The sequence below is a fragment of the Cricetulus griseus genome, assembly GCF_003668045.3.
Source record: "Cricetulus griseus strain 17A/GY chromosome 1 unlocalized genomic scaffold, alternate assembly CriGri-PICRH-1.0 chr1_1, whole genome shotgun sequence".
Taxonomy (NCBI): Eukaryota; Metazoa; Chordata; class Mammalia; order Rodentia; family Cricetidae; genus Cricetulus; species Cricetulus griseus.
Window position 1 is genome coordinate 221,839,246 of NW_023276807.1, and position 12,162 is coordinate 221,851,407.

Sequence of the window (12,162 nt, forward strand, 5' to 3'; positions counted from 1 at the left end):
ACAGGACTGGAAATGGGGCCCAGGGTTTGCAGACTCCCAGTGCACTGAATCTGCACTCAAAATTGAACTTTCTTCTCAGGTCTTGTGACAAAGGACAGAATCCTGTCCATGACTCCTGCTGGGTCTGTAGAAGTGTCCAGACAGCATCTACGAGGTCAGTTCTCATCAAAGCTCATCAGAGGACAAGGAAACAAAACAGAAGAGAGCCTTAGTGGTTCAGCAATCCGTGTCTGTGTCTTTGCTTGCATCAGTCTGGCCTGTGAGAGAGTCCCAGTGTCACATTAATAGGATGTAGACTGAAGTGCATCCATCGGACAGGACCTTAAATGTTTATCCTCAGAGAAGTTCCACATAGTTGCACAAAATGACACAACACACAACCAAAACTACTTAAGCTGTGACTTCCTGTCAGTTCCCACTTCAAACTCTGAAGCAAAAGTTTCTTTTCCTCTAAAATACTAAATGCCCACAACCTCTGCCCCCCACACAGTAGGCTTCAGAGTGACCCTGAATATTTGTCAGGTCTTTGGGGAGAGGATCCCCTACTTATACTCTCTCCTGGGTTTAATACTGGCTCTATTCAGCCTGGCTTTTATCTATTATGATTTCTGCTGATAATGAACTAAAGCACAAAATAAATAATGATAGTAACGGCTACCAGCTAAAGGGAGGCAGGAGAGGTACCTGCCATATGTCTCTTCCTGAACTGACCACCCATGGCCTGGAGACCAGTACTCTGATGCTGGGAGCCATGATGTGGTCCCTTGGTTGATGCTATGAGACAGGAAGACAAGGCTCACGGCACCCATTCAGAGGGGAAAGAGCTCTGCTTTCTGGCAGGCCCTTCTTAAGCCCACTTCCCTGAGTTATAGACACTATGACCACATGGTTCCTAAGCCAAAAAACCCACTGGGAAGGATTTGTCACCAAGGCTGGCAGAGGAAAGACCCAGGGCTGTAGTCTAGAACCCTCGGCAAGCTACAGGGCAAGACGGTGGAGCAGGGGATGTGGATACCGGCTCAGGGAGGAATGGACACCAGGGTACAGACTAGATCGCAGGTCTACCATGAAAACCACAGGGCTCAGTGTGTACAGTAGTCCAGAAGAGGCACAGGACTGGCCTCATCTGAATTCCAAAGACAGCTGAGAACTGAGATCCAACAAGAACAGTATCCCAGGGCCAGATGTGCTGCCAAGAAAATCTAGAACCCAGAGTGAAGAAAAGTAAAAGTTACAATTTTTACTTTAGTTTGTCATTGTTTGTCCTGCTGTGTTCAAAAGAACTGCTTTGGGCTGGAGAGATGGCTCAGAGGTTGAGAGCACTGACTGCTCTTCCAGAGGTCCTGAGTTCAATTCCCAGCAACCACATGGTGGCTCACAACCATCTGTAATGAGATCTGGTTCCCTCTTCCGGTCTGCAGGCTTACATGCAGGCAGAACATTGTATACATAATAATTTTTTAAAAGAAATCTAAAACACACACACACACACACACACACACACACACACACACACACACACACACAAAATAACTGCTTTTCGTAGACTTGAGCATAAAACAAACTTTGAACTCTCTTCCTGGTTCCATCAAGTACTGTGAAATAACACATAGTCAGGTGGTATCCTCCTGTATCCTCTCAGAATAGACAGATAACTGAGGGGACAGACAGATTAGATGAATGACAGACAACACATAGGTGGGCAACTCAATAGATTATAGAAAGTCATAGTTACATATAATACTGCAATAGGTTAGCTAGATAGATGCCAATGTACACATTGGATTGATGCATATGTGACAGATTAAATAAAAGAGAGATAGACAGATATAGATAGATGGGTCATAGAGTGAGCTATGACATGAAGACTGGTAGATTGCACCCAAAATTTCATAAATTGAGATCCCAACCCCCAGAAGGATAGCAGTAGGAGGCGGGGCTTTAGGAGGTGGTAACTCCATGAATGGATTTATTGCTCTGACTAAAGAGGTCCATGAAAACCCCCCAGTTGTTCCCACCATGTGAAGACAGTGATAAGGCAAGTGTCTGTGACTCATAAGATGGGAGGGACCTCACAGACACCAAATCTGCTAGCGTCTTGATCTCAGACTTCCCAGCACCCACAGTTGTGAGAAATACATTTCTGTGATCTATAAACTGCCCTCATATAGTATTTTGTCATAGTAGCTCAACATAAGTAATTAGGTAGATGGGTAGATAGATGGATCTTATCTATGATTCAATAGATAAAGGTAGATGATAGATTTACAGATTTAGATATGATAGGCAACTTATAGGTGATGGAGAAGATAGACAGTAAATATAGACATGATAGGTAGATAGATACATACATACATGAATACATACATGAGCAATGCGGTCTAGACTAACAGATTAAGATAAATAAGCTACTCGAGATTCACACACACCAGAATTATCACAATAACCATTTTGTAAATATCACAGTACAAAAAAAAAATCCACAAATCTCACTTGTTCTGCACATAACCATAAGAAATAGCATCCTCGTCATTCTCACAGATGTAAAATTGCTACCTAGAAATACATTAGGACAGTGGCTTCCAAACAGCGAGCACTACAAGGGAAAGTGAACCCGGGTATGATTCTTGGTGCTGTTATGTAAAGCTCATCCTCTGAAGTGGTCCAGTGAGTTTCACCTAGCCACAAGGGCAGAGCTGGGATAGAAGACCTGAACGGTCGTCCTCAGTACCCTGATTCTATGTCATTACCAAGATCTTTTGATTTCTTGCATGCAGGCTCCCCACAAAGAAGGACTCCAGTGCTGGCCTGTCATTAGAGGGAGACTAGGTCATAAACACTACTGAGTCAACCTAAGACAGTAGCCTTCTGGCAGAAATGCAGCACAGCGGGTGGCCTGGGGAAGGCAGTCACTTCTGCCCTGCTCTCCTCTCATCCCTGCTCCCATCCTTCTCCTGTTCACTGTCTCTCCCACTCACTCCAAGTACTAACCAATGCTGGGGAAGAAGCCAAGTGAAACCTTCCAGACACCAAGGACAGCAACAGAATGAGAAGGCTCAGTGCCATTCATTGGTCTCCTAAGATTCTTGAGGAAAAGTGGCTTTGTGAGCCATGCCCCACACACACACACACACACCAGGTCCTAGCAGTGATACCCTTCCCCTTACAAAGAGGAGAGAGCAGAGCAGGGAACAGCCCAGAGGGCACCTCTGACTTCTAGAGACCTCCTGAACATCCATTCAATCCATTTCACTAGAAACCCAACTGCCGAAACAAGATCTTAGATGCTGGAAGCTTCCACACTAGCAATGCTAAACCCACCTAGAAATAGAACCACCTAGAAATAGAAGTTTCTGTGCCCGGAATCTGTAAAAAAAAAAAAAAAAAAATCTCCCTAGGGGGTCCAAATGTGTAATCATACTTTCTAATGTTGGCCAGAGATCACTACAAAATTCCCTTCTCTGGAGAGGGGCCTGGGCTACCACGACCCAACTTCAGGCAGCATCCACTCTATCATTAAGGGAACATTCAGTCACACTGTAAAAGAGCTGTCTCCCAAATGGGTTAGCCAGAAAGAACTCTAATGTCTACTCACTGAAACCCCCTTTATCATTAACCATAGCAGTGAGGCCGACTAATGGCAAAGAATTTGAATAAAAGGCTTCACCCAACAATAGCCACGAGTCTGAGGCAGAGCCTTCAAAACACAAAGAACTAAGGGATCATTGCTTGGGAAGAAATGGGGGATGGGGGAAGACTACTCAAAGAGGAAAAGAACGGCATGAAAAGAGACAGAATTATCGATGATGAGGAAAAACAGCACGTCTCTTGGCCAACTTGTTCCTATGGTGTACTCAGCTTTGTTTTTCAACCATTGCACAACATTTGTTGTCTGTATACATATTTGTGTATTCTGCATGAGCAGGAGTGTATGTGTATGTGTGTGTGTGTTTATTCTGCATGAACAGGTGTGTATGCAAGCGGCAGTAGTCTGAATGAGGAATGTCCCAGGTATTTGAACATTGTTCCCCTGTTGGTGGTGTTATTTGGGTAGCTTTGGGTGACAGAACCTTTCTGGAAGAAGTACATCACAGGGGTCAGGTTTTCAGAGCCATTTCCAGTTCATTCTCTCTGCTATGTGCAGACAGTTGAGGAACTCCATACTCCCGCCACCATGCCTGCCTGCTGCCATGCCTCACTGCCATGATGGACTCTTATCTCTCTGGACTGATAAAACAAAATAAGTTGTTTCCCCTTTAAGTTACCTTGGTCACAGTATTTTATTACAGCAACAGAAAGTAACCAATGCAGAAGTCAGAAGAAACTTCTGATATTGTTCCTACGGTGCTTTCGTGTGTGTGTGTGTGTGTGTGTGTGTGTGTGTGTGTGTGTGTGTGTTTCATTTTGTTTGAGATGGGGTCTCTCACTGGCCTGGGACGGACCAAGCAGGTTAGGCTGACTGGTCAGGAAGGCCCAGAAATTGTCCAGTCTCCTCAGGGCTGAGACTACAAATCTGAACCTCCTACCACGCCCAGCTTTTGTTGCATGGGTTCTGGGAATGAACTCAGGTCCACGAGCTTGCATGGGAAGAAGCACTTTAGTGATTAAATGGGTGCTCCCAGCACCCATATTGAGCAGAAGGAGGGGTGTTCACTGACCACTAAGTAGAGGGAAGTTCCTGAGGCGATGAGCATGCTGCCTCTATTTGCTAAACCCCTCTATCCCATGACTCAATATGGAAGCTACATAGGGACAGCTGTGGAAGACAGGTAAGTGATGGAGGGTGTGGTTTCCACCTCCCTTCCCCAAATTCTAGGATGCTCCAGAACCTGAGGGGGCAGGGCAGCTACCAACAGGAAACAGACAAGAGAAAATGGGAGCAAGGCTCCAGGTCTTCCACAGCCCACCAACACCCACTGTCCCCACTAGAGCGGCTCTCATCAGTCCTGTCAGGTGGGGGACAAAGGGCTGTCCAGGACCACCATAAAGCAACCTGCCAAGCAGACAGTGTAGCCAGCTCCCAGAAAGCCATGGGCATACAGAAATGGCCAGAGATCCAGCTCTGCCCTCCAGAACTCTCTGCTCAGTTTACTCAGCTGGGATATAGAACAGGAGACCTTAGGGGCATGGAATCTTATCTATCATCAGGAACCTGAGACTGGGACCCTGAGCCATGGAAGCCTGTCACTCATTCACATTTGAAGGTTGGGGAGGCCTGGCTGTAGCCCCAACATGTTCCCTGCAGCCCCATCACTCCTCCTGGCCCCAGTCATCACTTACTCATCGGACTGCCAGAAAGTTCCAAACAGAAAGTTCCAAACAGTCTGAACTCTCTAGGGAAAACTGGAGACAAGGTTCTAGAAGCATCCAGGAACTGAGTAAAGAGTGAGATCTAGGAGGAGGGTGATGTCTCGGGAGACAAACACCTTCCCTTCCTAAGCTGGTTTGATCTCTAAGCCTGTGACTGCCAACTCTCAGGACGAGGATACAAGAAGGAAACTCTCGTGGATTGTGGTAACTCCTGAAATGGACCTAGCAAGGCACAGTTAAGTCCTTCTGCACAACTGAACTGAATGAGCTGCAATATTGTGCCCGGCAGGCTGATCAAGCCTAGCCTTCAGGCTCCTTCAAGAGAAAATCCCTGTGAGACATGAGTGCTAGACCCTTGGGACGAGTTCTACTGTCCTCCAGAATGTTCCTCTTGATTCTCCTTAGCAACAGGTAGCAAGTAATTTACCCAGCCACGGACAAAACCTTCCAATCCAGACAGCCAGTCAGTGACACCTGAGAAAGCCCAGAAAAGGGCTCCAGGGCCTTAGGCAAACCATGTGACTTCATCCACAGGGCTTAGGAAGGATAAGAAGCTGATTAGTGGGTGGGAAGCGTCCACACAGACAGTACAGTGGATAACGTGGCTTTCTAATCACCACTACAGACAGATTTAGCGGTGACAACTTTGGTCCTGGACTTGGAAACTTCAGTGTGATGTGGTCGGGTATTTGGTAAACACTGTCTAACCAAAGTCAAATAAGCACTGCAAAGGGAATAATCAAAGTGTCCATTACAGACACATTCGGCTTACACTATGTGTTCACACGTAGGCCTGCCACAGGCAGGGCGCAAACCCAAATGCCACATGGATGAACAAATGACAAGCAATGGATGTACCACAGTGGCACTCCTGAGCCACGTCCCTTCAATCTTCCTCCGCCCACAGAAAGAGCAGGGACAAGTACAAAGGGCCCTGGGAAATGTTTCTGAGTCCACCAGGGTCTCTAGGGATGCCTGACTTCTCCTACAGTGACTGTCCACAGACAGCAAGTTCTCTTTGCTATGAAAACCATCATGAATCTCCAGTCCAACACTTATGCAAGGATAACTCAGGGAGAAAGCCTGCCCAGTCCACAACCACAGGCTGAGCTCTGGGCTCTCCCCAACTGCTGACAGCACCGACCACAGCACTGGTGTTGGTGAGGGTGGCTGGAGCACTAAGGGAACAGCCACTGCCATCATAGTGAGCAGAAGACAGAGACTTCTCAAACCCACCCCAGGCAGCATCACTCAAATCAAGTGTCCTTGGAGGTTGCTTTTATTTATCCATTCATTCATCCACCCATCCACCCATCCACCCATCCACCCATCCATCCATCATCCATCCATCCCTCCCTCCATCCATCCACCCATTCATCCTTCCTAGCACTGAAACTGCTTGGGTGGGAAACTTAAAAACAAAACAGAGGGCTTCAGTGGACACATTACATGAAAGCCCATCTTTTGCTAAGGTTCTGAGAAGTTACGGACTGTAGTGATGGGACACCTATGCTGAACCCCAAAGGGGATAAGGATTCTCAGAGGCAGAAGGAAGGGCAGTCGAGGAGTCAATGGGAGTTGAGGCTGGCCAGCAGGTTTGCACCACATTGCAGACAGCTTGGGTTGCATTCTCTGAGCAGGAGGGAACCACTGAAGGAGCAGGAAACAGACAGCATAAGTCAAGCTTAGGAAGAAAGAGTACAGGCACAGAAGGCTGGGAAGCAAAGGTGGGAATCGGCAGGATACAGAGGCAAAATGCACTAGCACGAATGAAGATTCAGGGAGGCTCTGGGAATCAAGCCAGTGAGGCCATGAGGCAATGCTCCGGAATTGGGTGCTGGAAACACAGCAGAGGAGCCATTCCGGTGCACTGTGCCCAGGTTCCACACCTCTAGGAAAAGCCTTGGACTTAAGTCAGCTGCAGCAACTTCTGTCCTTGGAGCCAGCAGAGGCTTCGGAGAGATACACAGTGCTCTGCCTCTGATAATTCAACCAACTCCAGACCCACTTTTTTTTTTCTTCTATGGCATCCTACTGAACATGTGTGGACTTTCATTGTCACTAAGTCCTATGCTGGTTAGTTTCTGCTGTAAACTTGACAACCTAAAGTCACCTGGGAAGAAAGAACCTCAACTAGAGAACTGCCTCTTTCAGATTGGCCTGTGGCTAATGTGAGAGAATCCAGCCCACTGTGGGCAGCACCAACCCTAGGCAGGCAGGCCTGGGCCATAAGAAAGCTGGCTAAGCATGAGCCACAGTGAACAGTAAGCAGCATTCCTCTAAGGTTTCTGCTTGAGTTCCTGTCCTGACTTCTCTCAAAGATGGACTATGACCTGGAAGTGTAAGCTGACAAAAACACTTCCTGCCACAAGCTGCTTTTGGTCATGATGTTTTATAAGAGCCACAGGAAAGCAAACTAGAACACACCCTGAAATAATACAGCATGACAATAATTTCCCCCAACATTTACATTGCATTAGGTGTTATGAATAATCCAGAGGTTATTCAAAGTCTCCAGGAAGGTATATGTAGAAGATATGTAAATACTATACTAGTCTTACATAAGAGACTTTATTTACCACACTCAAATTTTGTTATCTTTATGGGGAGTCCTAGAACCAACTCCCATTTTCCCAATGCAGAATTCCAGCCACCCCCACAATCCACCTCCAGCCACCACCATGACGGTGGGGCCAGTCTGGATGCCACCAGCAGGCTATGTCTGGTGTCTCTGCCCACCCATCCTGGATGGAAAGGGCAAAGGGCATCCTACCACCCTACACAGGGTCCCGTCACAAAGATCCCATTGTGTAATACTCAACAGCAGCTTGGTTTGATGATAATAATGTGTTCTGCTGATGATGTGTGTGTCCCCTTCTTTACACTGGAACATTCGCTGCATTTTCTTCAGCAGGCAAAGCCTTGCCAGGCAGAAACAGAGCCTCCGGGGCCAGGGAAACCACAGAAAGGTAAAGATTCACCCACCAGTGCAGGTGACAGGGATTAGAGGAGGTGAGAGGGACAAGAGGGAGAAGGTTTGGACAGTCTTTGTACCAATTTACCCAACTGCTTGTTTCTACAACAGCTAGAAGCCCTTCAAGTTTGCACTTGAAAACACCCAAAGCCTTTCTGGCTTCAACATGTACTCAGGAAGCCATGGGCCCCTTTAAAGAAGCAGGCACCAAGTTACATGAAGCTAAGCCTCTACCCCTCAGAGCAGGCTTCAGCCACACACTTAAGCCAAGCAGAATATATGTGCACCCAGCAAGCAGAAGACAGAAAAAAAAAAATCCTGATTCTTCACCTGCATCACTAGAGCCCCTCCCCCAGGTGAAGACAGTGGGGCTGCTGGGATTCCTGCCTGAATCAGCACTATGGCTTTTGCAAGAGTCGTTAGTATTTTTCAACAACTACCAAAGCAACACAAATAGGGTGTGACAACCCTGAGGCCACAATACTAACTGTTTACCCACAGTCTTTATCTTTCCACCTTTTACAATGCTGTGGTTCCAACTCAGAACCTCCCATATGTGAGTTCTACTGCTGAGAGGCAGGCTCGGCCCTTCTGTTCTGTGAGATCTGTTCATCGAACCCCCTTACTATTGAGGCAAACTGACTGCATTTTGAACCGACACTAGCGTCATCACATTCCATCCCAACAGACAGAGCTGGCCATCTGGCCCACTCCCTTTCCCTGTAAATATCCTCGGGGCCCTCCCTCTATTGACCACCTTAGGTCTCCTGGATCAGCACAAGACATACTGAGATGCCTCCACCTGGGAAAGGAAGGAAGCCCGTAAGTGCTGTCCCTAATGCTTCAGATTGAAGACCAGGATGACAGGAGCACCAGGGAGTCAGGTGTGATTTAAAATGCAGGAAACTTGAGACATTGCTCCTCTAGCTTCAGGAAGACAGATGGGAACCTTCTATACAGACCCCAAAGCCTCAGTCATCCCTGAAAAACACCCAAGAAGACAGGCTTCAAAAGGCACAAACTGAGTCTCTTTCTGTGCTGGTCCAAACCCTCTTCCCAACCCCACTGCTAACTCCCCCTTCATGACAACAGTATACTGACTTTTGCTCTTAGATAAAATCCCTTTTCTAACATAAGAACTCTAATAGGCCACTGTGCAGCTTCCTGACCTCCACCAACCCCTGCTCAAAAGGCATGCTGGAATCAAACCATTCATAAGCAAACTCTGAACACAGCTGCCATGTCCAGTGAATACGCTTTAGACTTGACTGAACCAAGGACACAAAACCCTGAGAGTGATAACATGAAAGGGCTCCACTGTGGGTGCCAACAGCTTTCCTGTTTAACAAACAACTAGTATCAGTAGGTCTTGTTCCAAGCAAAGGAGACCAACTCACTTAGTGTCCATCCCAGGTTAGAAAAGTGCTCCCTCAATTGAGCTTCATATTATTGGGATGAAGGTTTCAGGCTAACACTCCATTTGCACCTGAGTGTGGTGGCATATGCCTATCATCCAAGCAATGAACATCAGTAACTAACCTCAGCTACACCAAGAGATTGAGGTTAGCCTGTCTAAAAAACAGACAGAAAACACTTCATTTATCCTATCTTCATTCTGAGAAATATCCTTGGAATTTTTGTACTCTAATATGTATGGCTTCAAATGTCATATTTTTCACAACCCGGACACATGTGGAGGTCAAGGAGGACAAAAGTGCCAGATCAGATTGAGCAGCAAGACCTCCTCTTGGCCTATATAATTCCCCAGAAGCTCATCCTCAAGTTCAACTGCAGAAGCAAAGTTTAGCAGAAAATGAGGCTAAGGGAATAAGACAGTTTACTATGGTCTCACTCAGAGCTCTGCTCAGTTTGCCAAGGTTACAATCTAGCAAAACCCACTCATGTTCACACTGCCCTGGATTCATATTAAGGTGATGATGCCCAAGCCTTACTGATCATGGTGGTTCCCCCAGCCAAGGCTGCCTTGGTTCCCTGGAAGAAGTCATCAGCTGACGTCATTCCCTGGTCGGGCATCTGGAAGCGAGTATGCACGTCAATTCCTCCTGGGATCACCATTCTGGAATGGGCTTCAATGGTCTTCACTCCTCCTGGCACAATCAGGTTTTCTCCTATTTGCCTGAGAAAGCAGAGTTGGTGGGAGAGGGACCAATGAAATGTGGAATCAAATCTGATCTGACATCTGTTTTCATTAGGCTATAAACTGACCTTCACTACAAGATGAGCGTTTTTTGGGGAGGGTTGTTGCAATAATCTTCCTTGGGAGCACCACCCACTCCTCATCCCAAAACATGAGCAGATGTAGAATGAACTAGGAAACTAGGCTTAGGGGCTCACATAATCCCAGCAACTTGAGAATCTGACACAAGGATTACCTCTAGTTCTTTTAGCCTTAGCTACAGAGTGAGTTCCTGGCTCACCTAGACTGAAGAATAAGGCCCCTATCTCAAAGCATAACTTACACAAGGCAGCAAATTCCTCATTCAATGACGAGTTATCAGAAACCCCTAAGCTTGAATAATAACAAGGCCCCAAAACTCTCCACTGACAAGCCATTCAGCTAGTTTTCCCTCTAGACCTATTTCCCAACATTTGTTTGACCATTTTCCTTTTCAGTGTAGGGGAAAGAGGTGGAAAAATGTAGAGGGAGCAAAACAAGGGAAAAAAGAAAACACTATGATTCCAACAATTGTAGAACATGAAAGCAGGTGCTCATGGATTCAGATAAAGGTAGAAAAACAAATATCCATGCTGTTAGGGGCATGCATCGTGTCCACTGTTGTGACCTGTTTTTTATTTGGTTTTGAGGGGCCTGGGGTTTTTTGTTTTGTTTTATTTGAGACAGTGTCTTTCTACAAAGCCCTAGCTACTCTGAAACTCACTATGTAGTCCAACCTGTTCTCAAACTCACAGAAATCCACCTGTCTCTGCCTCCCCAGTGCTAGATTAAAGGTATGTGCCAACCCACCCAGCTGTAGGGTTTTATTTTGGAAACAAGATCTCATATCCAATTTTTTAAAAAATTTTGCTACATCTTTCTACCATTTTTAAAAAGAAAAATTAATTGAGGAGTTAAATTTCTAAGACAAATAAATTACGACTAAAAATAGCATTGGGCTGCTCCATTCCAGGCCAGTGTCCTTCAGCCAGACTCATCATGCTCTCCTACAATTGGGGATGCTAAAGGAATAAGAAAGTCATCGCTGTGACTGTCCAGAGCCAAGACTGTTACAGACAAACACACATGGAGAAAGCATTAACTGTGGAAACATTAAGATTCATTCTGGCTTCATCAATCAGGGTGTGAGCTTCCAAGCAGTTAGTCCAGCTTGCCTTTTTCCAGACTCACTTGCTGCTAGAGTTTGATGAGCACTGCTTATTTAAAAGATGTCATTCCCTGGGTTGTTTGTCTTTCAACAGATGTGTTCTCTCTCCAGAGCCCATGAGCCATCCCCAGAGGAAAGGCATGAAGATATTGCTGAATACTCCGCTCAGTTAACCCTCAAGAGTCCCAGAATACCCAAACCCAGAACCCAACACACAAGCAACACGGGGTGACCTTATTTATTCTAGGAACCACTTCAAGAATGAAGCTTAGGGCAGGAGAGATGGCTCAGGTTTTAAGAGCATATGCTAGCCTTGCAGTGGAAGCTAGTTCAATTCCCAGCACCCACAAGGTGGCTCACAACCATCCGTAACTCCAGTTTCAGAGAATCTAATGCCCTCTTCTGACTTTCAAGGGTACAGATGTGGTATTCATTCATACATGGAGGCAAAACAGTCATACACATAAAATAAATCTAAAAGACAAAATTTTAAAAAGGAATGAAGCCTAAAATCCCTCCAGCATTAGGCAGTCA

At 46.2% G+C, this 12,162-nt stretch overlaps 1 protein-coding gene across 2 annotated transcripts in view; it reads right to left on the bottom strand.

Annotated features, from left to right (window-relative positions):
* The window catches only part of Dpysl2 (dihydropyrimidinase like 2), a 100,569-nt gene that overhangs the window by 47,454 nt on the left and 40,953 nt on the right, over nucleotides 1-12,162 (bottom strand). For both annotated transcript variants that reach the window (XM_035452280.1, XM_027390275.2), the window contains exon 3: nucleotides 10,237-10,421. In XM_035452280.1, the coding sequence (XP_035308171.1) occupies nucleotides 10,237-10,421 (185 nt within the window). The remainder of the gene's footprint in view (nucleotides 1-10,236; nucleotides 10,422-12,162) is intronic.